Source organism: Macaca nemestrina, chromosome 1, assembly GCF_043159975.1.
Source record: "Macaca nemestrina isolate mMacNem1 chromosome 1, mMacNem.hap1, whole genome shotgun sequence".
Lineage (NCBI taxonomy): Eukaryota > Metazoa > Chordata > Mammalia > Primates > Cercopithecidae > Macaca > Macaca nemestrina.
This window is the reverse complement of record NC_092125.1, coordinates 180,488,044-180,515,300: the sequence shown is the minus strand read 5'-3', so window position 1 is coordinate 180,515,300 and position 27,257 is coordinate 180,488,044. Positions and strand designations below refer to the sequence as shown.

At 53.3% G+C, this 27,257-nt stretch overlaps 1 protein-coding gene and 1 long non-coding RNA gene across 5 annotated transcripts in view; one reads left to right on the top strand and one right to left on the bottom strand.

The window, feature by feature from the left end:
* The window catches only part of LOC105495069 (solute carrier family 1 member 7), a 54,816-nt gene that overhangs the window by 4,967 nt on the left and 22,592 nt on the right, over positions 1–27,257 (bottom strand). For 2 of the 3 annotated variants that reach the window (XM_011764246.2, XM_011764247.2), the window contains exons 3-7: positions 22,198–22,413; positions 13,441–13,483; positions 10,875–11,097; positions 1,316–1,415; positions 414–647 (exon numbers count right to left, since the gene is read on the bottom strand). In XM_011764246.2, the coding sequence (XP_011762548.2) occupies positions 414–647; positions 1,316–1,415; positions 10,875–11,097; positions 13,441–13,483; positions 22,198–22,413 (816 nt within the window). The remainder of the gene's footprint in view (positions 1–413; positions 648–1,315; positions 1,416–10,874; positions 11,098–13,440; positions 13,484–22,197; positions 22,414–27,257) is intronic. The other variant, XM_011764248.2, reaches the window with a different exon arrangement.
* LOC139362278 (uncharacterized) lies at positions 807–25,907 on the top strand. 2 transcript variants are annotated; one of them, XR_011620826.1, is made up of 3 exons: positions 807–1,037; positions 23,415–23,536; positions 25,705–25,907. It is a non-coding gene; the product is annotated as an uncharacterized lncRNA (long non-coding RNA). The 2 variants fall into 2 exon arrangements; XR_011620827.1 differs by lacking the exon at positions 25,705–25,907 and adding an exon at positions 24,913–25,005.

Sequence of the window (27,257 nt, the reverse complement as noted above, 5' to 3'; positions counted from 1 at the left end):
GGCACCCAGCCGGGACATCCCAGCAGCAGTGGACAGGCCGAGCTCCTAGAGCAACGCAGGGCCCGACTGCAGGAGAAGCACCTTGTGGGGCAAAAGCCAGCATTGCTGATGTGATTTCCCACAGAATCCACTGCATTGTCTGTCTGCCCTGGCTCGGAAGCTGCCCCCATGGGGACTCAGTGAGCTTGAGGACTGGGGCCGTCGGGGAGGGGGAGGCCTCGACAGAGGCCGAAAGATCGACCCTCCCACCCCGCGTCGGTCTTGTTACCCTAGCACCAGCCATCCCTGCGTTTGTGAGGTGGGCCACACTAGTGCTTTGGTGGTTCTGTGGCTATGAACAGATGATGACTGGCCAGACAGACAGGACTCAGCCCCTCCCAGCTCCCCACCGTCCTGTCCGTCCCCGGGGCTACCTGGAGGAGGTGGCCAGCGCGATGAGCAGGGCCTGCAGGATGCCGCGGATGAAGACGATGGGGTTCTTCTTGGTGATGAAGAAGTAGAGCAGGGGCAGGATGAAGAGCCCGTGGAGCACCAGCCCGCACACAACGGTGACCGAGTAGAAGCCCAGCTTCTTGCCGACGGCCCTGGGGTCATCCATCTCCAGGATCTTGCCAGCGATGAGGAACACAATGCCGAAGGGGAAATACCTGGGGGCGGGGCAGCCAGGCTCAGGAACCAGGCGGGCAGACACACCCCGGCCCCAGCCCCACATCGCTGCGCCGCCTTCTCCCTGAGCCTCCTTGGGCTCCTGCGAGGACAGAGCGAGACTGTGCCAAGGTGCCCGGCCCAGGCTCAGCATATGGCGTCCTTCATGCCGTTACCTCCACCGCCCCAGCCCCGGACAACCTCTGCCACTCCTTCCCCCGCCCTGCCTTCGGGAGGCCCCCATTTCAGGCCCACCACCACCAGAGCCTACACAGTGCGCCTGCGCAGGCCGACCTCTGCGTTCCCCACTGAGCTCCTGAACTCTGAACTCTGGACCAAGGAATAGCAGCTGGTTCTCACTGCCAGCTTTCCTTTCTGCAGAAGCTGAGCTGGTAAGTCTCCACGTGATGGAGAAACTGAGCCCAGGAGAGCAACAGAGCCAGGCTGAGCTCTTAGACCAGGCTGGAAGGGGCAGGGGGCCCAGGGCCGGAGCCAGGCCTGGCTGGGGCTGGGGGACCCATGGAAACACATGTAGCTCTGGAGGCCCCGGCCCGGGGCTGAGCCTGGGCACAGCTTTCTGCTCACTTTAGGGGAGAAGAGGGTGGGGTCATGTCTTCCCTCCATCCACCCAGGGCTGGCGGGGGTGAGGTGGGTAAATGAGGAGGCTTACCACACAGCCACTGCCACAATCTTCATGACTGACTCATTGAGGCACTGGCAGAAGCTGACCAGGGGGGCCCCGCTCTCACCCATGCGGCCCAGCATGATGCCTGCGGGTCACAGACACAAGAGCATGTCACGGATGCCCCATGCGGGGGTGCAGCCACACTGTGGTAAAGCAGGGACAGACCCACAGGCCCACATGGGTCTCAGCATGGCTGGCTTCCCAGCAGCCTTGATGCTCCAACACTCCCCCACTCTCCCTCTCTCCCTCTCTCCTCCTCCACTACACCATCGACCCCACAGTGCTCTCACGTCTTCCTCCTCTCTCACCTTCCTCCACAAAGCGGCCAATGTTATCTCCTCAAGATAAAAATGCTCCCTGCCAAGCGCACCCCTGGCTTTGCTGTGCACTTAGGCCATGACAAGCTCCCCACTGCCTCACCCAGCTTGATGCCTCAGCCCCACTCCAGTGGGCCCTGCCTGCCCCTCCCTCCTTCTCCTGCCCATCTCACTGTGCCCTGGCACCACTGGCCTTCTTTAAGTTTCTGGAAGGAGGGAGTCCAGCTCTTAACTGCCTCAGGGCCTTTGCACAGGCTGTTTACAATGCCCCAGGCACTGGCTGCCCGCTCTCCAAACAGCTTGGAAGCCATCCCCACTCCCCTTTGCAAACGCCCACTTATTCTTCAGTATCTCACCTCTTAGGGCCTATTACAACATAACTGTCTGGGTTTTTCCCCATCTCCTCTGCGAGGTTAGCTCAGCGAGAGCAAGAACTGCATCTCCTTAGCTGGAGCATGTTAGATGCACAGTGATCAATGGTGAGTGAGGACTAAAAGCCCTCCCTGATGCTCCTGGTACCTCCCCCGGCATTCCAGGCCTTCCTCCCCAGCTCGCACACACCAGGAAAGGGTGGGTGGGAACAGCACTGTGGGGTGATCTCCATCAGGCCAGTCCTGAAACACGGACTGAGTGGCTGCCCTGCCTCCTGGTGAGACCGACGAGGGGAGCAGGGCACCCTGTGCAGCTGCCCTCATGAGGCCCACTGTCATGGTGCTGGGGCTCAGCCAGGGAGGCAGGGTGGGATTCAAACGATGGCCTGTGGGACACCAGAGAAGGGCTCTTTCCCTGTCCTGAGAAGCCTGAGCCACACAGTCCTTGGAGCAGCTACCCTGTGGTAATGGGGTGAGGTGGGGGCCCTGCCAGGGTGGGTAGGAGAGGCTGGAGTTGGAGGTGACCCTGGGCCTACCCCTGTCCACCTGTCTTCCTGCCGCCTGGCTGATGTGGAGCCAGGTTCCCCTGCTGGCTCCACCCTCCCCAGGCTCCTGCCCCTCCTCAGGCCGATTTGGATTTTCCCAGGGGCATCCAAGGACTGGCTGCTGGGAACCAGTGTGCATGGAACCCTGATGTGATGAGGCGGCTCCCTCACGGCAGGGCCAGCGGGACCTTAGCACCAGCCACATCCCAGGGATAGGGTGGGGAAAGGAGGCTGGGTTGAGGGAACCAAAGAAAGCCCTGCTCGGAGCCACTGTACAAGTGTGCTCACTCATACACGTGGGCAGACACTGGTATCCGCACCAACAGGCACAGGCACTGGCACATGTGGGCATTGACAGGCACAGGCACTGGCACATGTGGGCATTGACAGGCACAGGCACACACAGAAGCAGGTGCACACAGACACAGGCACAGAAAGACCAGGCAAACGCTGATGCAGGGACGCAGGGATGCAGCTGCACCCAGACGTGAGCACAGGCAGATGTGGGCACACACAGGCATGAGCACACACAGACACAGGTGCACATAGACACAGGCACACATAAGCCAGGTGCACGCTGATGGGGGAACACAGGGATGCAGGTGCACACGCACAGACACAGGCACAGACAGGCCAGGCACACGCTGATGCGGGGACACAGAGACACACGTGCACACAGACACAGGCACTGGCAGATGTGGGCACATGAAGGCATGAGCACACACAGACTAAGCCACACACTGCTTTGGTACACTCACACACCCCACCTTGGTACACTCACACCACCTTGGTGCACTCACACACTCCGCCTCGTTACACTCACACTACCTCGGTGCACTCACACAACCCGCCTCGGTACACTCACCCTGTCTCAGTACACTCACCCTGCCTCAATACACTCAGACACCCCGCCTCGTTACACACAACCTGCCTTGGTACACTCACACAACCTGCCTCGGTACACTCACACACCCCGGCTCAATACACTCACACACCCTGCCTCGGTACACACACACAACTCACCTCGGTACACTCAACTGCCTCAGTACACTCACACACCCCACCTCGTTACACTCACACACCCCACCTCGGTACATTCACCCCAACTCGGTACACTCACACTGCCTCAGTACACTCACGCCGCCTCGGTACACTCACACAACCTGCTTCGGTACACTCACACAACCCGCCTCAGTACACTCACACAAACTGCCTTGGTACAGTCACACTGCCTCAGTACATCCACACACATTGCCTCGGTACACTCACACAACTCGCCTCGGTACACTCAACCACCTCTGTACATTCACACTGCCTCGGTACACTCACACACCCCCACCTTGTTATACTCACACACCCCACCTCGGTACGTTCACCCTGCCTTGGTACACTCACACACACTGCCTTGGTATACCCACATGCTCCACGTCGGTACTTTCACACACCTAGCCTCAATACACTCACACACCCTGCCTCGGTACACTCACAAACCACACATCCATACACTCACACACGCTGACTCAGTACACTCACACTCTCTCAGTACACTCATCCCGTCTCAGTACACTCACATCCCGCTTAGGTACACTCACACACCTTGCCTTGGTACACTCACACACCCCGCCTCAGTACACTCACATAACTCTCCTCAGTACACTCAACTGCCTCGTGTATGAGCCTTGGTATACTCATACACCTTGCTTCATTACAATTGCACACACTGTCTTGGTACACTCACACACTCCACCTCGGTACACTCACACAAGGCACCTTGGTACACTCACATAACTCTCCTCAGTACACTCAACTGCCTCAGCATAGTCACACACATCACCTTGGTTCACTCAGACACCCCCGCCTTGGTACACACACACACCTTTCCTCGGTACACCCACACACCCCGCCTCGGTACACTTACACTGCCTTGGTACACTCACACACTGCCTTGTTACACTCACACTGCCTCATCAAGACTCACACACCTCGCCTCAGTACACTCACTTCTCTGTGATACATGCATACAGACTGCCTTGTTACACTCACACCACCTTGGTACACCCACACAACCCACCTCGGTACACTCACACACCCCACCTCAATACAATCACCCCTGCCTCGGTACACTCACACTGCCTTGGTACACTCACACAAACCACCTCAGTACACTCACACATTCCGCCTCAGTACATTCACACAACTTGCCTTGGTACACTCACACAACTCTCCTCAGTACACTTAGCTGCCTCAATACACTCTCACACCCCACTTCATTACACGCACACACCCCACCTCATTACACTCACACACCCCACCTCGGTACATTCACACACAACACCATGGTGCAATCACATACCCCGCCTAGGTACACTCACACACTCTGCATAGGTACACTCACACACACCACCTTAGTACACTCACACTGCCTTGGTACACTTACACAACCTGATTTGCTTTGGTACACTCACATTGCCTAGGTACACTCACACACCCCTGCTTTGGTACACTCACCCTGCCATGGTACACTCACACACCTTGCCTCAGTACATGCACACTGCCTTGGTACACTCACACAACCTGACTCAGTACACTCACACAACCCTCCTCAGTACTCACACACCCCACATTGGTACTTTCACATGCCTTGCCTCAATATACTCACACACCCCACCTCAGGACACTCACAAACCGTACCTCTGTACACTCACACACACTGACTCGGTACACTCACAGTCTCAGTACACACACCCCCCATCTCAGTACACTCACACCACCTTGGTACACTCACACATCCCGCCTAGGTGCACTCACACATACCACCTTGGTACACTCACACACTCGCCTTGGTACACTCACACACACCACCTCGGTATACTCACACGCCCTGCCTTTGTACACACACACACACCCCACCTCGGTACACTCACCCCACCTCAGTACACACAACATGCCTTGGTACACTCACACACCCTGTCTCGGTACACTCACACACCCCATCTCAGTACACTCACACACCCGTCTCAGTACACTCACACCACCTTGGTACACTCACACATCCCACCTAGGTACACTCACACACACTGCCTTGGTACACTCACAAACTCACCTCGGTACACTCACACACACCACCTCGGTATACTCACATGCCCTGCCTTTGTACACACACACACCCCACCTCAGTACACTCACACAGCATGCCTCAGTAAACTCACACACCCCATCTCGGTACACTCACACATCCCACCTTGGTATACTCACCTCACCTTGGTACATTCACATGCCACACCTTGGTACACTCACACTGCCTTGGTACACTCACACTGCCTCAATACACTCAAACACCCTGCCTCAGTACACTCACACATTCCACTTTGGTACACTCACAAAACCCACCTTGGTACACTCACACTGCTCACCTTGTTACACTCACCCACCCCTCCTCTGTACACTCACATCACTTTGGTACACTCACACACTCCACCTCCTTACACTCACACCACCTCAGGACACTCACACATGCCACCTCAGTACACTCATCCCACCTCAATACACTCACACACCCTGCTTCATTACACTCACATTGCCTCAGTACACTCATACAACTTTCCTCAGTACTCACACACCCTGCCTCGGTACGCTCACACACAATGCCTTGGTACACTCACATGACCTGCCTTTGTACACTCACACAGCCCACCTCGGTACACTCACTCCACCTTGGTACACTCACACAGCATGCCTTGGTAAACTCACACACCCTATCTTGGTACACTCACACATCCCGCCTTGGTACGCTCACCCCACCTTGGTACATTCACACACCACACCTCAGTACACTCATAGTGCCTCGTTACACTCACACCACCTCAGTACACTCAAACACCCTGCCTTGGTACACTCACACATTCCACTTTGGTACACTCACAAAACCTACCTCGGTACACTCACACTGCCTGCCTTGGTACACACACCCACCCCGCCTCTGTACACTCACACCGCTTTGGTACACTCACACACTCCACCTCGTTACACTCACACCACCTTGGTACACACACACACTGCCTCAGTACACTCACGCCACCTCGATACACTCATACACCCCACTTCGTTACACTCACATTGCCTCAGTACACTCACACAACTTTCCTTGGTACACTCACACAACCTATCTCGGTTCATGCACACACCACACCTCGGTACATACACACACACCGCCTTAGTACACTCACAATGCCTCAGTACACTCACACCGCCTTGGTACACTCACCCTGCCTCGGTACACTCACACTCCCCATCTCGCTACACTCACACACATCGTCTTGGTACACTCACACCTCCTCTGTTGTACACTCACTTCGTCTTGGTACACTCATACCTCCTCTGTATACTCACACACACTGCCTCATTACTCACACACCCCAATTTGGTACACTCACACACTCTGCCTTGGTACACTCCCACAACCCGCTTCAATACACTCATACACTCTGCCTCGGTACACTCACACACCCAGCCTTGGTACACTCACACATTTTGCTTTAGTACACTCACACACCCTGCCTTGGTACACTCAGTTTGCCTTGGTACACTCACCATGCCTCAGTACACTCACACACTACATCTCGGTACACTCACACCCTGCCTCTGTACACTCACATGCACTGCCTCAGTACACACACATGCCCCACCTCGGTACACTCACATGCCCCGCCTCAGTATACTCACCCCACCTCAGTACACGCACACTGCCTCAGGCTCACACACCCCGTCTCGGTACACACACACGCCGCTTGTACACTCACAAAACCTGCCTTGCTACATTCACACACCCTGCCTTGGTACACTCACACACCCCACCTCGGTACACTCACACTGCCTTGGTACACTCACACACACTGCCTTATTACACTCACACACCTTGCCTCGGTACCCTCACACTGCCTTGGCACACTTACACACTCTGCCTCGTTATACTCACACACCCTGCCTTGGTACACTCATACAGTCACACTGCCTTGGTACACTCACACACTCCACCTCGTTACACTTACACCGCCTCAGTACACTCACATATCCCACCTCGGTACACTCATCCCGCCTTGATGCACTTACACATCACCCTTTGCTACACTCAAACTGCCTCAGAACACTCAGACACCCTGCCTCGGTACACTCACATGGCCCACCTCAGTACACTCACACACCCCACCTCGGTACACACATACACACTGCTTCGGTACACTCACACATACTGCCTCAGTACGCTCACACACACCACCTCAGTACACTGACTCTGCTTTGGTACACTCATACCTCCTCAGTACACTCACATAACTGGCCTTGGTACACTCACACATACCGCCTTGGTATACTCACATTGCCTTGGTACACTCACACAACTTTCTTCGGTACAGTCACACAACCTGCCTCAGTACACTCAAACACCCTGCCTCAGTACACTCACACACCCTGCCTTGGTACCCTCACACCACCTTGGTACACTTACACACTCCACCTCATTACACTCACATACACTGCCTCGGTACACCTACACCACCTTGATACACTCACTCTGCCTCATTACATTCACACTGCCTTGGTACACTCACACACCCTGCCTCAGTACACTTACCCAACCTCGATGCACTCACACACCACCTCTTATTACACTCACACTGCCTCGAAACACACCCCCTGCCTTGGTACACTCACACAACCTGCCTCAGTACACTCACACACCCCTACTCACCCCTCCCTCGATGCACTCACACACCTCGCCTCGGTACACTCAACTGCCTCGGTACACTCACTCACACCACCTTGGTATACTCACACACCTCGCCTTGATACACTCACACACCCCGCCATTATACCCTCACTTTGCCTTGGTACACTGACACATACCACCTCAGTACACTCATAACCATTGCCTCTGTATACTCACACTGCCCCAGTACACTCACACCACCTTGGTACACTCATACACCTTGCCTCGGTACACTAACACCACCTCGGTACACTCACACACTCCACCTTGGTACACTCACACACATTGCCTCGGTACACTCAACCGCCTTGGTACACTCACACACACCACCTCGGTACACTCACACACCTCCTCGTTACACTCACACACCTCACCTTGGCACACACCCTGTCTCAGTACACACACACACTGCCACAGTACACTTACCCTACCTCAGTACACTCACATATCCTGCCTCGGTACACTCACACACACCACCTCGGTACACTCGCACCACCTTGGTACACTCACACACCCCAACTCAGTACACTCAGAAACCATGCCTCTGTACATTCACACACCTCACCACCTCGTTATACTCACACCATCTCAGTACATTCACACACCCCGTCTGAGTACACTCACACACCTTGTCTCGGTACACTCACACTGCCTTGATACACACACATCCTGCCTCGGTACACTCACACACCCCTGCCTTGGTACACTCACATACACCACCTCAGCACACTCATACACCCCACCTCAGAACACTCATACATCCACACACACCCACACACACCACCTTGTACACTCACACACACTGCCTCAGTATACTCACACAACCCACCTTGGTATACTCACACAACCTGCCTTGCTACACTCACACACACTTCCTCGGTATGCTCACACACCTGACCTTGGTATACTCACACACACCACCTTGGAACACATACGCACCCCGCCTGGGTACGCTCACACGCCCGCCACAGTACACTCACACTCTTTGTCTTGGTACACTCACACGTCCCGCCTTGGTACACTCACATTCTTTGTCTTGGTACACTCACATGTCCCACCTTGGTACACTCACACTCTTTATCTTGGTACACTCACACACCCCGCCTCGGTACCCTCATATGCCCCACCTTGGTACACTCACACAAATGTTCATGGATGCACGGACAGTTACACATGCGCAGTGAACACTCAGTAAGTTAAGTCCAGGGGTCTCCTGTTCTTTTGCTCTGCCAGTAGATGCCCTTTTCTTGTGCTCCTGGCCCTGAGAAAGGCTGCGTTTGGGGACTGCTTGTCAGATGTGCTGAAAGGCACTTTCAGATGTTGTCGTTTCACACACTTGGCTCACTGAGGCCCTGGCCCCTCTTCACGCCTGGCATTTTGGCCCAGATGAGAAGAGCTCCATTACCCATTGTCATCCAGCCACCCACCCATCTCCCCACCAGGTCTGCTGAGTGCCTGCTCTGGCCATGGCAGCAGTGGGCTCTGGGGTGGATGGCGAGAAGCCCATCTGCTTGCGCGGGGCTGGTAGTGGCTGTGCAGACAGCAAGCAATGGCATCCTCACAATCTAGTCTAGTGCTTACGGAATAACCAGGCAGTGTAGCCTGGGGCACTTGGCCTAGTCTGGGGAGGGCTCTCCTGAGGGCATGGCGCTTGTGGGGAGCACCCTGAAGATAACAAACGTGGAGGGGGAGTGGCAAAAGCAGTTGGGCTGAGGGAGGCAGTGGCTGTGAGTGGCGGGGCTGTGCTGAGAGGAGAACACGGGCCAGTCTCACAGGGCTCTTCAGCTGGCACTAGGGGTTCAGTCCCTTTCCAGGGCAATGGGCAGAGCACGATCAGACTTGTGACCTCCTGAATAGGAGACACCAGCAGGGACAGCCCTGAAAGCTTTCTAGGCAGCTTTCACCGGAACCAGGCAAGAGACCACACGGCCTTGACCCAGGCAGTGATGCTGAGTAGAGGGAAACACGTGGCTTGGAGGGGACCCTGGGGGCAGACCCGACAGGATGCAAAAGTGGGGGCCAAGGCAGAGGATGAGGTAGAAAGTCACTCCCGGAGTTTTTGCATGAATGAGGAGGACGGTGAGGTCTTTTCCTTGACAAGAAAACCCAGTGGAGGAGTCGGGGATGGCAGGCAGGACATCTCCACGGGCTTTTTGGGGTCTGAAGCTTGTATAATTTGGGACCCCTCTTTAAGAAAAATAACACAAAATTTAAAAACCAAGGTGCGGGCCTCCAAGTAGCTTGCATAGGCGAGGGACTTGGCATCCCAGAGGAGGGCAGCAAAGGGAAGGGTGTGGCAGGGATGCCAGCTGTGGGCCTAAGAAATGGCCCAGACAGGCCTGAGCGGGAGGTGCCAGGGAGAAGCCTCTGGGGTGGGGTGGGGAGGTGCGGGATTTAAATAAACAGGGCTGATCAATGTTTACAGTTTTTCACAGTAAACCTCTCTAGCATTCTCCCCAGACCTCAGTAAGAGGTGGAGGAGCAGGCTGCTGGGAGGGGCTGGGGGCCCGGCTCCATGGCACCACTCGGCAGGTGGGCAGCACGTACCCATGGTGGCGGAGAAGAAGACGATGCCCAGCACGTTCATGCCATCGCTGGTGCCCGGCTCCGACTTGTAAATGACCTCAGGCGGTGGGGTCAGGTCCAGGGCGAAGTTCTGCACACGAGAGCCATTCTCCTCCTGGACCCCGTAGATGAGGATTCGCCGAGGAGGGGCCTCCTCTGGTGCCACCTTGGGGGACTTGACAACTGGGGTGGTCTTGGTGCGGTACTGGTGGGTGACACCCCACCCAGAGAGAAGTCAGGGCCAAGGGTTGTTATTAATATTAACGACAAGAATAATAGCATCTTGAAGGCACATTTGTATCCACTCCTATCCTATTTGATTGACAGTAACCCTGTGAAGCAGGCAGAGCAGGGATTGCTATTGATATTTTATCCAAAGAGAGCTGCAACTCCTTCCTCTACAACCACACCACCCAGCCACGCTGCCTCCTGCCTTCATTCCTCTTCTCCCTTCTACACCTCATCACCCCATCTGAGTCCCTCTTAACTGCCCACCCAGCCCCTTATCCACCCAGGTAACCCTTCCTCCGCCCATCTGTCCCCTCCCAATCATCCAATATCCATCCACCTGGTGGCCCACTGGCCCTGCCGCCCACCAGGTGGAAACTTGGACCTTCTCTTTGAAGAAGCATAGCCTGCCCCAAGCCTTGTTGATGAGATGAAGCCCATGCACGAGAAAATGACCCTCCTGAGCCACGTACCTTTCCCTCTCTGCCCCCAGAGCATTCATGGGTCTCACTCCCTCATCCCTCAGGTACTGGGAGCCCAACAAGGGAGCTGCCTCTCCCCTTAGACATCACTGCATCGATAAGACCAACCACCCAGGAAACATATGAGACCTGAAGTCTCTGCTTCCTTTTGCTCCTCTGTAAAATGGATCATGATAGCTTCTACCACATGAGATGAAATGAGACGATGTATATAAAGTGCTTACAACAGTTCCTGGCACATGTTAAGCCCCATGGAAGCATTACTGCTACCATTATCATCATCATCATCATCATTATCATCATCATCATCATCATTATCATCATCATCATCATCATCCTGTTGAACACTCTGTGCTGGTTGCTGGAGATACACAATGAACCTGACATGATTTCTGCCTTGGGGAGGGAGTGACTAATTGGCTGAAAGAGATAGACAGCTTCACGAAGAAGGGGACATTTGACTTGAGTCCTGAAGGGTGGGTAGGAGTTTGCCAAAAGAAAAAGGGCATTCCAGATAGTTACAAAGTAGAGCAACATTCAGGAGGCTGAGGCAGGAGAATGGCGTAAACCCAGGAGGCGGAGCTTGCAGTGAGCCGAGATCGCGCCACTGCACTCCAGCCTGGGCGACAGAGCGAGACTCCGTCTCAAAAAACAAAACAAAACAAAACAAAACAAAAAAAAGTAGAGCAACATTGTTTCTCTTTATCTCTCATACCCTCAATGATTCCCAGTCACAATAGAAACTCCCTAGCTTAGGATTTGGTCCCCTTCACAATCTGGTTTATTTCATACATGTCAGGAGAGACGCAGCGACTTGCCGAAGCTTTCACAGCTCCCTATTCAGAAGCCTCCTCTCTACCCCTCAGCCACTTCCTTGTGTCCCCAGGCTCAACGTAGGGCCCAGCCCAGGAAAAGGGTTCAGGAAACTCTGGATTTAACCAACAGCTGACAATTTAGAAAGGGAAACAGAATTGGAAATTATTCAAAGGGCAGGCAAAGACTGATGCACAAGGACATTCACCACAATTTCAACAAAGGAAAAACTTTGAAAACAACCTAAGGGAACACTGAAAGGGGGAATGGAAAATAAATGGCAGCCTAGCCTTATTAAAGGCCATTATAGTACCACTAAACAGTATACTTTTAAGAAATATTTCATATCCGGGCAAAATGCTCATGATATAATGGAAGTGAAAAACAGCAAGATGAAAACTGTATATGCACTATGATTATAATATTATTTTAAAATATATAGAGGAAAAAGACTAGAAATATACCGTCTGCTACCAGGGACTATGTACTAGAACTACAGATGATTTTTATTTTCTACTTTATATTGTTTAGTATTTTCCTAATTTTCTACAGTGAACATCATTATTATTCTCATTGGGGGGAAATGATTACTTTAAAAGGAAAGAGAAGACAGGCTAAGAAGATAGGCCTGGGTTTACCTACTGGCTTTGTTATTTACTAGTGGTATAACCTTGGGCAAATCACTGAATCCTCGGAGCCTCAGTTTCCTCATCAGGAAGTGGGGCTAGTGCCGAGTTACTGTGAGGATGGGCGAGAGGGTGTATGTGTAAGCAGAGCAGGCACTCAGTGAAGGCTTCTCTCCACCCCCACACTTTTTCATCATGAAAAATGGAACCCAGGACAGGGATGTGGCCATGGGGGGCTCTAAGGATCCCCAACGTGCCCTCCCCTCTAGCATCCCACCTCCAGGAGACAGCGTGACTGACCAGCACACCTGTCACGTCCCAACCATGCCACTAGCCCTGCTGCCTGCCCTCCTGCCGGCTGCCCCTTCCCTCCCCTCCACCGCCCATGGACTCACTCACCTGTTTGAATGTGGCTTCTACTAGGTTGGCTGGGAACATGTTCCTGGGAAGAGAATCAGCAATTGAAAAATTCCAGAGCCCAGGACAGGAGGGCCCTGGGGGTCGTGTCCTTGGGGTAATCTGAACATCTCCCTTGGGGGTCAGGCCTTCCTCAGGCCAGCCTCCACTGAGGTCTCATCACTTACATCATGGACACTCCACACCACCAGCACCTGCCGCCCCCAGACTGTGCCACATACTTTCCAGAGCCAGGCATTTGTCTACACTGTTCCCTCCGCCTGGAATGCCCTGCCTGCCTCTCTTGTCTGGTGAACTCCTCAAATCTACCACAGATCAAGCACCTCTTCCTCTGTCCAGCCCTCCCTGACTGCCCCACAAGACCCTGTGGCCCTTCTGTGTGTGGGTCACTGCCACTCCGCCACACCACCGTGCAGTCGCTGGCTCACCTGTCTGCCTCCCCCACATAGGGGCCGCCTTGCAGGTGGGACTTGGTTGTTCATGTCCTATCTGTGGGGCCCAACACGGGACCTCTCACACAGGGGGGCTTGTTATTCTTAGTAACATATTTTGTTATAAAGCTAAAGGTGGAGGAGTCTTTCCTACCAGATAAAAAAACTGTAAAGATATAACTGTCAAAACTGTGATACTGACACAGCAGTCAATGGAATAGTCTGTGTAAGGGAAGCTGTAGCCCAGAAACAGAACCTAGCACATCTAAGTGTTTCATACTTGATAAAAGTTGTTTCACAAATCAGTGAGGAAATGAAGGATTCTTTATAGAATACTGTGTAGCTGACCAACTGTTTGGAAAAATAGATGTCAGATCCTTACACCAAAATGAATTCCAAATGATTTAAAGAAATAAATAATTCCTTGAAAAATGAAACCAGCTGGGCATGGTGGTTCACGCCTGTAATCCCAGCACTTTGGGAGGCCAAGGCAGGCAAATTACCTGAGGTCAGGAGTTTGAGACCAGCCTGGCCAATATGGCGAAACCCCATCTCTACTAAAACATACAATAATTAGCTGAGTGTGATGGTGCTTGCTGTAGTCTCAGCTACTCAAGAGGCTGAGGCAGGAGAATTGCTTGAACCCGGGAGGTGGAGGTCACAGGGAGCTGAGCTTACACCACTGCATTCCAGCCTGGGGACAGAGTGAGACTCTGTCAAAAAAAGAAAGAAAGAAAGAAAAAGAAACCATAAAAAGCTAGAAGAAATACAGGTTGAGATCTTATCAGGTCTCAGTATAGGAAATGACTCTCTAAGAACAAAATGAGCAATAAATCAATAGATTTTACTACATGAAAATAAAGAAATCCCGAAGCGCAACATAGCATCCTGGATTGGATCCTGCAACAGAGAAAAAGGACATTCGTGGAAAAACTGATGAAATCCAAACGAGATCCGTAACTTAGTTAATAGTGTTGAACCAATTTAATTTCTTAGTTTTGACAAATGTACCCTCGTTATGTAAGCCGCTAACATCAGGGGAGGCCGGGTGAAGGGCGTGTGGGATCTCTCTGTACGGTCTACAACTTTTCCGTAAACCTAAAACTAGGCTAAAATGCAAAGCTGAATGCTTGAGAAGCTCTCCAAGACATATTGCAATACAGCTAAAACCACAAAGCAAGTGACGAACTGGAGAGACTGCGTGACCAAGCACTACCATCTTAAATCTACTAAGAGCTTTTACAAATCTTGGCCTGGTTTCTACCTTCACTAGCTCCTCTCATCAGAATATCAGCTCCCTGGAGGGCGGAAACTCTGTGTTTGTTCACTGCTGTTTCTCCAGCCCCGGGAAGAGTTCCCAGCACATACCAAGCACTCGGTAAATATTTGCTGCGTAAACCAATAGACCACAAAAATCCGACAGGAAAATGATGGAAAGATACGACCAGGCAATTCGTGTTACAAAAGAAGGAAAGTCAATGGCCAAAAACGCTTTTTAAAATGTTTAGTTTCATCAACAAATTCAAGATATTTCCACCTGTCAAACTGACAAAGTATTTTTAAAACGACAGTGCACGGTGTGGGAGGTTTGGTGAGAGATGGGCACCCTCACGTGGTCCTGGCAGCAGCCTTTCTCTAAAAGCATTTATATCTTTGTCTTCACAGTCCCCTTCTAGGACTGTGTCCTGTGAGAAATGCCACCTCTGAGGTTAGCATCTGCTAAGAGGTTTCCGTTGCGTGCCTGCTCTTCCTCCAACCTGCGGCCCCACACTCACACTGCCTCCACCTGGGTTGCCTCCTACTCACTCTTGTCCTCAGTTCCTCTCTTCCCATCTTTCAAGACTCAGCTCACACACACATGGAGAACATGTGGAAGGTCATAAGAAGCCAAATGGAACTTGTACCTGTATAGACATTTATTTACAACTTCCTTTACAGTTACAATCATTTTAAATGTGGGCCCTGGCAGGGTTAGCTAGTTGCCTACACAGTCTCCATTCTCCCATCCTTCCTTAATAGAAGTCCTGTTATATTGTGGGGACCAAATGGGACTGCCATCAAACCCTGATTCTCTTGCTAATGGGGTGGCCATCAAGAAGTGAAAGTTGTTGGGTGGTGATTCCTGGAAAACTCTTAAGGAGGTGCCCATTCAGCCAGGACCCTTTGGTCCATTCCTCCAACTTTCTTCTTTTATGCCTTGAACACGGAGATAATAGCTAAAGTTTGAGCAACCTTCGTGGACCATGAGACTCAGATGAAAGCCAGGTGCTAAGCATGGCACAGCACACGGGTGGGCGGGGCATGGGACCCTGGCGACTGCCAGCTGCCCACCTCCCATTTCTGGACTGCTCTTCAGGAGCAAATGCAAGCTTTTACCTTACTTAAGCCTCTGCTGATCTGGCAGCCAAAAGCAAGTCCTGACTAGTGTGTTCTCATACTAATAACCAATGAATTTATCCTGCAGATTTTAATCAAGAATTATACCTTTGATTATTAAATGGGGAAATGTACATTTTCTTTTGGCTTTGAGCCTTCACGGGAAGACTTTTCTGCTTGTCCCATGAGGTCTGTGCTCCTGGTGGCAGCTACATAAAACACAGAACGTGCCTGGGGACATTAATAGCCATGCCTATCAAATATCCACACACTCTGCCCTGTGCCTCTCTGCACGTTTTCCAGGCAGAGCCAGAGTCCATCTCTCAGCTCCCCTCTTCCCCTGCTACTTGCAAATTCTCACCGAGATGCTTCCAAACCCACCCCTAATAACATGTCCCCAGACCAAGTCCTAAAGGTGGGAATTGTTCCTTCCCAAGCACAGCTCCTGGAAGCTTCTTCCAATCCCTGAGAGGGTAGTTGGGAGCTATAAATAGAGCCCAGTCATTACTTAATCTCTGTGGTGTTTTAATAAGATTGGAAAAAAAAAAAAGAGAGAAGGGGCCAGCCCTGCTTAGTGCTCTGCTTGGGTTTCTGTTTTGCGCGCTGCACTGGGAGCAGGCGCCAGTGTTCTGGAGCCCCCGCTGGAGCCCTGGAAAATGAATTCCTGTCTTGGCGGGTCATCCAGGGACATGGCCCGTTGTGTTCCTCTGGAATCATCTTTGAGACATAGATGCAGATCTTTGCCCCTGAGGTGTGCCTTATGTCCCCACACAGTGGGCTCCCACTTTTCATTTGTCCCACTTGCCCTGGTTCTCAGTTCTCTGCCTGGTCATCTGTGTTTCTGTTCAGTCTTCAGTGCCTGGTAGACACCTGCTGTGGGCCCGGGCAAGGGTCAGGAGGCCCCTGGTCCCTCACTGCCAGTGTCCCCATCTCCTTCACAGCCTCTCAGAGCATCAGGAGTCACCGTCAGTGCACCCATTTGTCCGTCTGTCCTGAGATGGTGGGCAGCCCTGGGGTGGGGGCGTGAGGGGCACTTGTACTTGCTCCCCAGCTCCCAGCACAATGTCTTCACCCAGAGCAGTAGCTGAATACAGGGGGGCTGAATGGAACGGAAGTGACTGTGCCCCTCCCAGGGCACCCCATCCATGCCTCTGCTCACCTGTCCACTCCACCCTGCTCTAATCCATCCTTCCCAAACCCACCAGCTTCCCATTCCGAAAGCCTAACAGCCAGCCCCTCAACCTGGGCTTCCTGTCTTCAAGGTTGGACTCTGCCCAGCCCTCTCAACCTCATCTCCCAGAACCCTCCTCCAGAAGCTTCGGTTCACGCCCTGTAGCCTCTTCACTGGCTCATAGGCCTTTGTGTTTCAGAACCACAGAGCTAGATGGGAGCTTGAAAATCACTGGGGAAACTGAGGCCTGGAGCGGGGAACTGGCCTGCCCAGGGTCACACAGTGACTTATTATTGTCAGAGTGGAGATGAGGCCACAGGTCTCCTAGGTTCTGGTTTCCTGTCCCAGGACGCCTGTGTTCTCTCCCTGCAGCCCCACTCTCTGACCAAGAAACTGTGAGAGCGTAGATCCAACACCCAGCTTTGCAGAACAACTTGCCTCAGGGTTGAGAGCGGGTGGGGTAGCGCTGGGGGGTAGGGGGTGCGGTTCTAAGCAGCAGGATCAATTTTCTGTTCTAAGCAGCAGGATCCATTTTCACCACGTGAAAAGCAACCCAAGAGCGGGAAACACTCTGGAACATTTGACTGTGGCATGTGTGTTTGATCCGAGCCCCACAGCCCCTGAGCAGGGGCAGGCAGTGGTGAGGCAGGCAGCACCGACACCTCCTTCCACCACGTGGAGAAGCCGTTCTGAATCATTAAGATCCAAGAAACCATGAATCACCACATCCTAGAAATAACAGATCTTAGAAACAAGGTTTCTTGAAGTTCCTCTTTCCTCGGTTTCCAGGATATCCACTCTCCCAGTTCTCCTCCTGTCTCTCTGCTTGCCGCTGCTCTGTCTGCTGTGCAAAGCCCACAGTGCAGCCGTGAGCCAAGGCCCCTCCTAGGCCTCTGCACCTGCTTGCTGGGCACGTTCTCCCTGGACCATTCCAGCTCCTCCTGGGGGTCAGACCCCAACGCCACTGATGACCTGAAACCCACATGTGCATTCAGCAAACTCTGTGCACCCACTCGGTGCCAGGTGCTGTTCTAGACTCCAGGATACAGCAGGGAACAGAGGTTAAAGAGCCAGGCTTCACAGGGCATGTTACATTCCAGTGGAGGTGGGAAGAAAAGAAACACATCGATGTGATCATGTTGGGTACTAAGAAAGGCTATGAGGAAAGGTGACGCAAGAGAAGACAACAGAGAGACAGAGCCTCGGAGGCCCCAGGAGAGGCGACACCCAGGAGAGATGTAAATGGAGTGAGGGAAGGAGCTGCATGCTTTCTGCTGGGAGGGCCATCCAGAGAGGCGGCAATGGCACCCAGATGGGAAGGACAGCGAGGCAGGTGGGGCTGGAGCCAGGGCAGGGAAGGGGAGAGTCGGGGCAGAGGTCAGAGGCTGACGTGTGTCAGCAAGTGCCTGTAAGCTGCAGTGCAGGCTACGATTTTGTTGCCATGTGCTGGGTTGAGAGCAGGTTTTGAAAAGGATGCCTGTAGCTGCAGTGCTGAGAACAGACCACAGGAAGCAGAGAGGAAGCGGAGGCCAGGCCGGACACCGGAGGGGCGGCAATGGCGGGAGTGGCAGGGGAGGTGGAAGGGCCATGGCTTGGGATTTCATTTTCAAGGTAAAATTTGCTGAGGAACTGGCTGCAGGGTATGAGAGAATGAGAGATGTCAGACCAAGATGGGCAGGGTGAGAAAAGGGCAGATTTATGAAAAAATCAAGAGTTGAACTTGGGCCTGTTAATTTTGAGATGCCTCTAGACACTTTATGTGAGAATCTGGAACTCAGGTGAGAGGTTTCCAGGCCGGAGACTGAATTCGGAAGTGCCAGAGTCCAGAAGGTGTTCAAAGCACTGGTACTGGATGAAGTCTCGCTGGCCAAGTAAGCACTCACAGAACAGACCCTGCCTGGATCTCTTTCTGGCTCCAGACTCTATAGGTGACAGCCACGCGATAGGAACAACATGGCAAGCATTTCATGATCCTTAGTTCATCACACACTCTAAAGGGTAAAAGAGAAGCTGAAGATTTTCCTGGAGTAATGAAGGCAGTGGTAGACTGATTGCATTGATGGCCTTGGTTTGTAGACTCCATTTCCCTTGTAACATTGTGGTCCCTTCCCACCTTGACTCTGGACTTGGCCACCTGACTTGCTTTGGCCAAGAGGATATTAGTGGACTTGCTGAAAGCAGAGGATTGAGAAACATTTGCATGTTTTGATTTCCTCTCTTGCTCCTCCACCTTTGTTATTAAAAAAAATGCCTGGGCTAGCTCTCTCCTGGAATCCTGTCACCACCATGAAATAAATCTAGGCTGGCCTGCTGGAGTACAAAGACCACAAAGAGTGCAGCTGAATCATCTCAGCCAAGATTCCCCTAGACCAACTGTTCCCCAGTTGAGCCACCAGCTGCCTGCAGACATGTGAGTGAGCTCAGTCCAAATCAGCAGAACTTTCCAGCTGACCTGTAGACTTGTGGCTGTCGTTTTAAGCTGATAAATGTTGGGTTGGTTTGTTATGCAGCAGTAACTAGCTGATACAGGGAATGAGAGTTTCTTTAGAGAGCGGGTGGGAGCCTGTGTATGGGCATCTATCCCCACGGGGGAGGAAAGGAATGCTTCTCCACAACCTCAAGCCAAGAGAACTGTTCAGAGACCTTGGCTTGAGTCTCTTAGGATTTGAGGAATGTAGGGGCTGGTGCCTGACTCATGTCCAAAGGCCCTGGGAAAGGCCAGCACTTCCAATAGGGCTGTGTATGCTTCCCATGGGCCAGATATGACCCAACAGGGTCACCCAGGGGGTGAGGTGACCCCAGTAGAGGAGTCAACCAGAGCCCCAGTCTAGGGAGGACATTGTAAGTAGCCAGATGGAATAGACTGCCTGAGTCCAGGGGACAGCAGGTGAGAGATGCAAGAGAGAGAAGAGGCTCCAGAGAACCCGCAGAAGTACTCTTGGAGAGACATGACCAGGGAGCACCTGCTCCAGCTCACCCCACTCCCAGTCTGGGCAACCCGTCCTGGCCAACTCCCTCACCTCTCACCAGGGAGCAGGCAGAGCAGGAAAGAGAAACGAACTCACCACGACCCTCTTCACACTACAGCTTTCCCAGTCTGAGTCAGATCCAAAAGACTAGGACAGGGTTAAACTGCATGAGTTTGGGGTTTTAATGTTAGGCCTAGACTTCTTAGATCTGAAATTGATCGGAAAGTGAGAAATCCTAGAAGGAGTTCCCTGAGCGGGTTTAGTGGGGTAGCCTGTGGAGCCCAGCAGACCATTCCTGGGTGGGGCTTCCCAGGCTCCATCCCAGTCCCTGCTCTCTCACCACCTGTCCTGCAAGAGCCCCTCTGCCACTAGGGTTGCACCTAACACCTCTCTCTGGTGATTTCCAAACCTCTGTCTCCAGCTTAGACTCCTCCATGAGAGTCACAACCACTGGCCAACCATCAGTGGACACCTACCCCAGGATGCCTGCTCCTGCTGCAGACCATCCATCACTTGGTGACCACACCACCATCCACCTGGATGCATGGGCCAGAAACCTTCATGCTGGGTGATCAGCAGACCTCACCTCCGTCTCACCCGCCTCCTGCTGAGGGTCCCTCCTGAGCAGCCCTGCCATCTGCCTCTTTTTCCATCCCCAGTGCCACCACTTGGCTCTGTCCCTGGCTCTGCCTTCCCCTCCAACCTCTCCCACAACTCTGACCCCTGGTCAGAGTGAATCTTCTGAATTGGATCATGTCACTCCTTTGTGTAAAACCCATTTCCTGTGGCCTTTAGGATAAAACTTAACTTTTGGCCTGGTTCACGGTGCCCTTTGAGGTCCGTCCCCACCTGGATTCTCCCGCAGGAGTTTCTGCCCGCCTCTCACCCCTTCTGCTCTGTCACACTGATTGTGCGATGCCTTCTCCCCCACACGGTTCCCTGCAGCTCAGGACCTTTGCACAGCTGTCGCCCCCGGGCCTGCCCTCCCTGCCTCCCCATCTTCCCCTCCCTTAGAAGGGCGGTGGCTTCCTGCTCTCAGCGGCAGCCCCAGCTTCCCCATTGCAGCCCCAGGCCCCCACGTTGTCCCTGTCTGCTCCAGGGTCTGACCACTCCTGCAGGGCAAGGGCTGACTCTGAGTCCCCTGGTCCAGGGCCTGGCACAGAGCTCCACTGGTGAGGGAGCGAATGCATGAAGGAGAGGAGCAGGGGTGGCCTGCAGGGGACCCGGGGAGAGGGAGTGGAAGGTGGCTGTGCCGCTGGGTCTGCAGTGCTTCCCTGGAGAGGGAGCCTAGGTCTGAGAAGCAACGTCAGCTGTACTGCCGTGGCTAGCGGGTGGCACCGCAGGGCAAACGGCACCATCCTTGGAGTCAGACAGGCCTAGGTTGAATCCTGTCTCCACTACCTACCTACCGGTGACTCTGGAAAAGTCATGGCACCTTTTTGAGCCCCATTTCCTCATCTGTGAAAAGAGGACCAATAAAGAAAGGGAGGGGCCAACAACCGCCAGCCTCCCATCCTACAGGCTGGGCATCAGCAAATGCTCACAGACGCCTGCTCTGCACCCAGCCACAGGCAGAGAGGGGCAGACCCTGTCCTGCCTGCAAGGTGCTTCCAGCCTGGTGGGGCAGACGCTGCAGCATGATCTCGGTGGGCAGCCCGGAGCTCAACCCCCTAGGGTGATCACAGCCTCCGTGATCACCCCCATCCCTACACCCCGTCCTGGCCTCTGGGGACCCTGGCAGGGCAGGCTTGGGCCTGGCGTTCCCGAGCGGGGTGTGGGTGGCAATGGTTACCGGATGAGGTCCAGCAGGGCATCGGCTGAGCTCATGATGGGCTTCCCACTCTGCTCCGTGGTCTCCTTCTGGGCCGCGCCGCCTGGGTGGATGATGGAGACCATGAAGATGCCCACGATGACAGCCATGAAGGTGGTCCACAGGTAGTACGCCACGGTAAGGACGCCCAGGCGGCTGGAGGTCTTGGCATCCAGGGAGGCAAGTCCGGACATCAAGCTGGGAGGGCAAGGGGGTCAGGGGCTGTGGTGGGGAGGCCAGGGCCTGGCTGGGCACTCATTGCTCACTCGGCCCCTCCTGGCTATGCCCAACTGCCTCACAGTGCTCCAGGAAACCCCGTTCCTTCAACAATCCAGTCCTGTGCTCCTTCCAGCCTCTCTTTCTGCTCTGCCTTCTGCCCCATGCCCTGGGGTGGCGCCTTGAGACCTCTGCACCTGCCGTTTCCCATGCTTGATGTCCTCTTAGAAGCTTCCTTCACTCTCCTAACGCCTGCCCACCAGGCAGGATCAAGCTCGGGCTACCTCTGAGGTCTACCTGCCTCTCCCCCAAAGTGAGGAGCCCATTCCAGGACTCCCACAGCCGCTGGTTGCTCCATCAGGACCCTGCCTGTCTGTCTGTGAAAGGAGGGACGGGTCTGACTTCCCTGTGGGTCCTGAGAGGACGGCACTGCAGGCGGTTCCTGCAGGCCCCTGGACCAGCTAATGAGGGAGTGAGTGAGAGCGCTGGGCTGGGGACTGGTGACCTGGGTCCTAGTCCCAGCTCTGCCAACTGGCTGTGTGGCCTCAGCAAGCAAGTCACTCCCCCATCTTTGGGCCTTAAGATCTCCATCTGTAAAATGAGGCCATCTTGGGTTTGTGCCTGGGCCCAGGTTCCCTGTCATAGGTGGCTGTGTTGAGAGGGCTGTGGGTCTCTCTCCTCTCGGCTCCTCTCCACCCCCAGCCACCCTGGCCTGGGTCTCTGCCTGCCAGTGCAGGTCAGCCCCGAAGTCCTGGAGCCCCGGAGCCCCAGAGCGACTCTTCTTGCAGCTGTTGTGGGGGTGTGGGATGGTGGGGGGCGGGGGGACGTGAGAGATTAATTAAGGAAATGCTTGTGCTTTGCTTTGTTGCCAAAAGGATTTTTCCCCAAAGCCCTTTCATTCTTTCAGATAAAGAAGTATTTGTCTGGTTTTAATCATGTAAACAAGAGCAGATAATCCCCAGCCACGCTCCTCTTATCATTAGATTTGGTGCAGCAGCATCCAGCCCCGGGCTGAGCGTGAACACTGGCCCCCTCCTGCAGCGGGAGCCACTGCCTGTGAGGGCCCTGCCCTGCCTGCTCGCTGGCACAATGGCTTACTCTTCTGGTAAGACAGAGTTTGAGCGTCCCCTCCTCCAGGAAGCCTTCTCTGACCACCAAGCTGAGTGAAGCCTCCTTCTCTGGTTCCACAGTCCTTGTGCCTCCCACTGTCCCTGTCCCCACCTCACTGAACTGTGAACTGTTTACCGGAAGCGCCTCCAGGGTTGTCCAGGTTCTGATTGAATGCTGGGTCTGCAGTTTGGAAGCAGACCTGCTGAGTGAAGGAGTGAATGAATGAATGAATGAATGAGTGTTTACAATCTCTGCTCATCCTCATCTGCCAGGATGCCATATGTTAGTGATGGGCTTAGGGTGGGTCTTAGACATAAATCCTGAAGGGCTCATAATGGGATTGTGCAGCCAGAGGAAATGGGGGCTGCCCTGCAATCATTATCCAAGAGAGATTATCCCAGGCAGGGCCGGCATATCAACCCCAGGGCCAAACAGTCCTCCCACCATGACAGAACCCCCACAGTGGGGTCCAGCTGCCTCAGGCCACAGGGAAGCCATGTCCCTGAGAGCAGGCCCTGCCTGAGGTCATACAGGAGAGCAGTGCCCGGCTGGGCCAGAACTCAGGGCCAGACCCAGGCCTGTCCTCCTTCATTCATATGTGTTCAAACCTTTCTCACATGCCCACTGTGTGCCATGCCCTGTGCCCACAGGAAGAAATCAGAACCTGTCCTTGACCTCAAGGAGCTCCTAGTCTGCCAGGGAAAGGGGAGGGAGATGGAAAGGGACACTGGGCCACAAGTGCACTCAAATGGCCCCTGGACTATGTGGGAGCATCAGAACCACAAGGGAAGGGGGGACAAGGAAATGCTGTCTTTATTCAGAGAAGAGGGAATCACTTCAAGCTAGGGAAGTCAAGAAGGGCTCCCTGGAGGAGGTGGCATTTGAGCTGGCTCTTGGAAATGGGAGAGGATTTGGAGATGGGGCAGACATGCCCAGCAGTGAGACAGCAGAAGGCAGAAGGGAGGCTGGAAAGTGTGAGACACCGTGCTGTTCGATGTGGCCTGAGCTTAGGTAATGTCTGAGGATTGGTGACAGATTGGTGATAGAAGGGATAGAGAAGATAGGCTGAGCTCAGGAATAGGGTGGCCTTGTGGCATTTAGCACAACTCAGGCGGCAGAATTTGCTGAATGTCTAGAATGGAGAACTAACAATTCCTTAGATTTGAGAAGATCAAAGTAAACATGGTGTACTGGGAGGGTCACTGAAGTAGTATTTGTAAGATCAAAAACCCGACCTAAGAACTCACCGATGCAGATTAGATAGAAAGGGATGGCACAGCAACCATCAGGAGGGGTCATGTCCCTGGAAGGATGTTCCTAAATCAACGCTAAGTGGAAAACCAAGTTACCAGATCGTTTGCATCTCTGCAGTGAGCCCTGGAACCTCCTGGGATGGAGGACCCCCTCTGGATTTGCGGTCTAGGCACATAGACATGTCTGAGGGATTGCATGGAGTGGGGCGCAGGTGAGGACTGGATTTCAGAAAAGGATAAAAGCCCCTCAGAAGGCCCCTCCGGGGAAGAAGAAGCCTAACACAGGGGTGGCGCCAACTCAGGGACAGAATGAGATGTGGGAGGGAGTGTAGGTTCTAGACAGAGCGAGAGGGACCCCTGACTGCACCCTGGGGCCCCCATTGGCTCTGGACAGGAGAGCACCCATGGACGAAATGGAGAGAATCCTGGGACCCAAGTCGTTCTGTGCTGGAGCCTCCCTCCCTCCCCACATATGGCGGAAGGGAGAGGTGAACAGCCGCGGGAACTGCTGGTGACAACTGGCAGCATAGGTCAGCCTCCCCCAGAGTGCCAGAGCCATGGCAGGTGAGGGCAGAGGCCAAGAAGAACGGGGGCTGGGCATGCAGAGGGCCTGGCTTCCACAGCCCTCACAGGCACAGAAAGGAGGTGTAAGGCCCTGCCCTTTGGCTTTTTGAGGAGTTCCTCCCTGCTGAGGCTCCTCAAGGTCCCAGGCTTCAGGACCAAGCTGTTAAAGGTGACTTTTCTGAGAACTTGCAGCTGGTGCCCAGTGGTGGTGGGAGACCAGGTTGCACGGACGGGCACGGAAACAAGCAAACTCTATAGGAAATGTAACCGTTATCTTTGGGTGTTATAAATAATTTTCATTTTGTTTTGAATAGTCCTTCACATTCTCTATTCTTTCTAGATTGAGCCCGTCTTCTTGTGTGATGGAGAAGACACCTCCCGGAGGACCCAGCAGCCTCAGAAGCCATCATCTCTCTGGGACTTTACTGTTCCCCAGACACCTGAACACCCAGCTCACTGGATCCTTCAACAACCTTCCGAGTGAGGCGCTGTGGAGTTCCACTGCGAGCCACATTTGTAATTTAGAATTTTCTAGTAGTCACATTAAAAAGTGAAAAGAAACAGGTGAAACTAGTTTTTTGGTGAAATTAAGTTTAATACATCATTTAACCTCGTTTATCCCAAATATTATCATTTCAATGTGTCATCAATATAAAAATTTTTAGGCCAGGAGCGGTGGCTCACGCCTATAATCCCAACACTTTGGGAGGCCTAGGTGGGTGGATCACCTAAGGTCAGGAGTTCAGGACCAGCCTGACCCACATGGTGAAATCCCATATCTACTAAAAGTACAAAATTAGCTGGGTGTGGTGGTGCATGCCTGTAATCCTAGCTACTCGGGAGGCTGAGGCAGGAGAATCGTTTGAACCCGGGAGGCAGAGGTTGCAGTGAGCCGAGGCTGTGCTGTCGCACTCCAGCCTGAGCAACGAGAATGAAACTCCGTTTAAAAAAAAAAATTATACTACTTCAGGTTTTAAATTTTAACTTAAATTAATTAAATAAAATTAAAAGTTCAGTTCCTCAGTTGCACTGCCCACATTTTGGGTCTCAGTAGCCTCCTCTGACTCATGGCTGTTGTATTGGACAGCCCAATACAATAGTTCTGAGTTACAGACGTGGAAAATGGAGCACAGGGAGGTGGAGGCAACTGGCGAGGCCCCCCAGTTGGTGAACCATAGCGTCAAGATTGGAACAGGGATTTCTGGTTCAGGACCTTGTGGCGTTCCCCCTCCCACAGTGCCTCTCTGTGGTACAGATCTGGTTTTACTCTGGTGGTGGGGGAAAAGATCTGGTTTGGGCTATGATTTTATTTTTTATTAATTCTTTGAGACAGGGTTTCACTCTGTTGCCCAGGCTGGGGCTCAGTGGCACGATCACGGCTCACTGCAGCCTTGACCTCCTAGGCTCAAACGATTCTCCCACCTCAGCCTCCCAAGTAACTGGGACTATAGGCACTCAACACCATGCCTGGCTAATTTTTTAAAATTTTTAGTAGAGATGGGGTCTCTTGATGATGCCCAATCTGGTCTTGAACTCCTGAGCCCAAATGATCTTCCTGTCTTGACTTCCCAAAGTGCTGGGATTACAGGTGTGAGCCACCCAGCCCAGCCAACTATGATTTTAATGTGATTCAGCCCATGTAAAGCCTTTTTAGTTCAATCTCAGCGTTCACAGCCTGCCTGTGGTAATGAGCCTCAGATTTGTGGTGGGGAGTTTCCCATTGTTGGAGGCATCCAAGTGGATCCTTGATGGCCACCTGTTGAGATACTGGATGGAGGCTTCCAGATAGAGTGGGGGGTTCCATGAGGATGACTTCAAACATTCCTTGTGGCTCTGTGATTTATGGTGAGGGGAGAATAGGCAACCACCTCTCTCCCACTCCAGGCTTGGCTGGGTGCT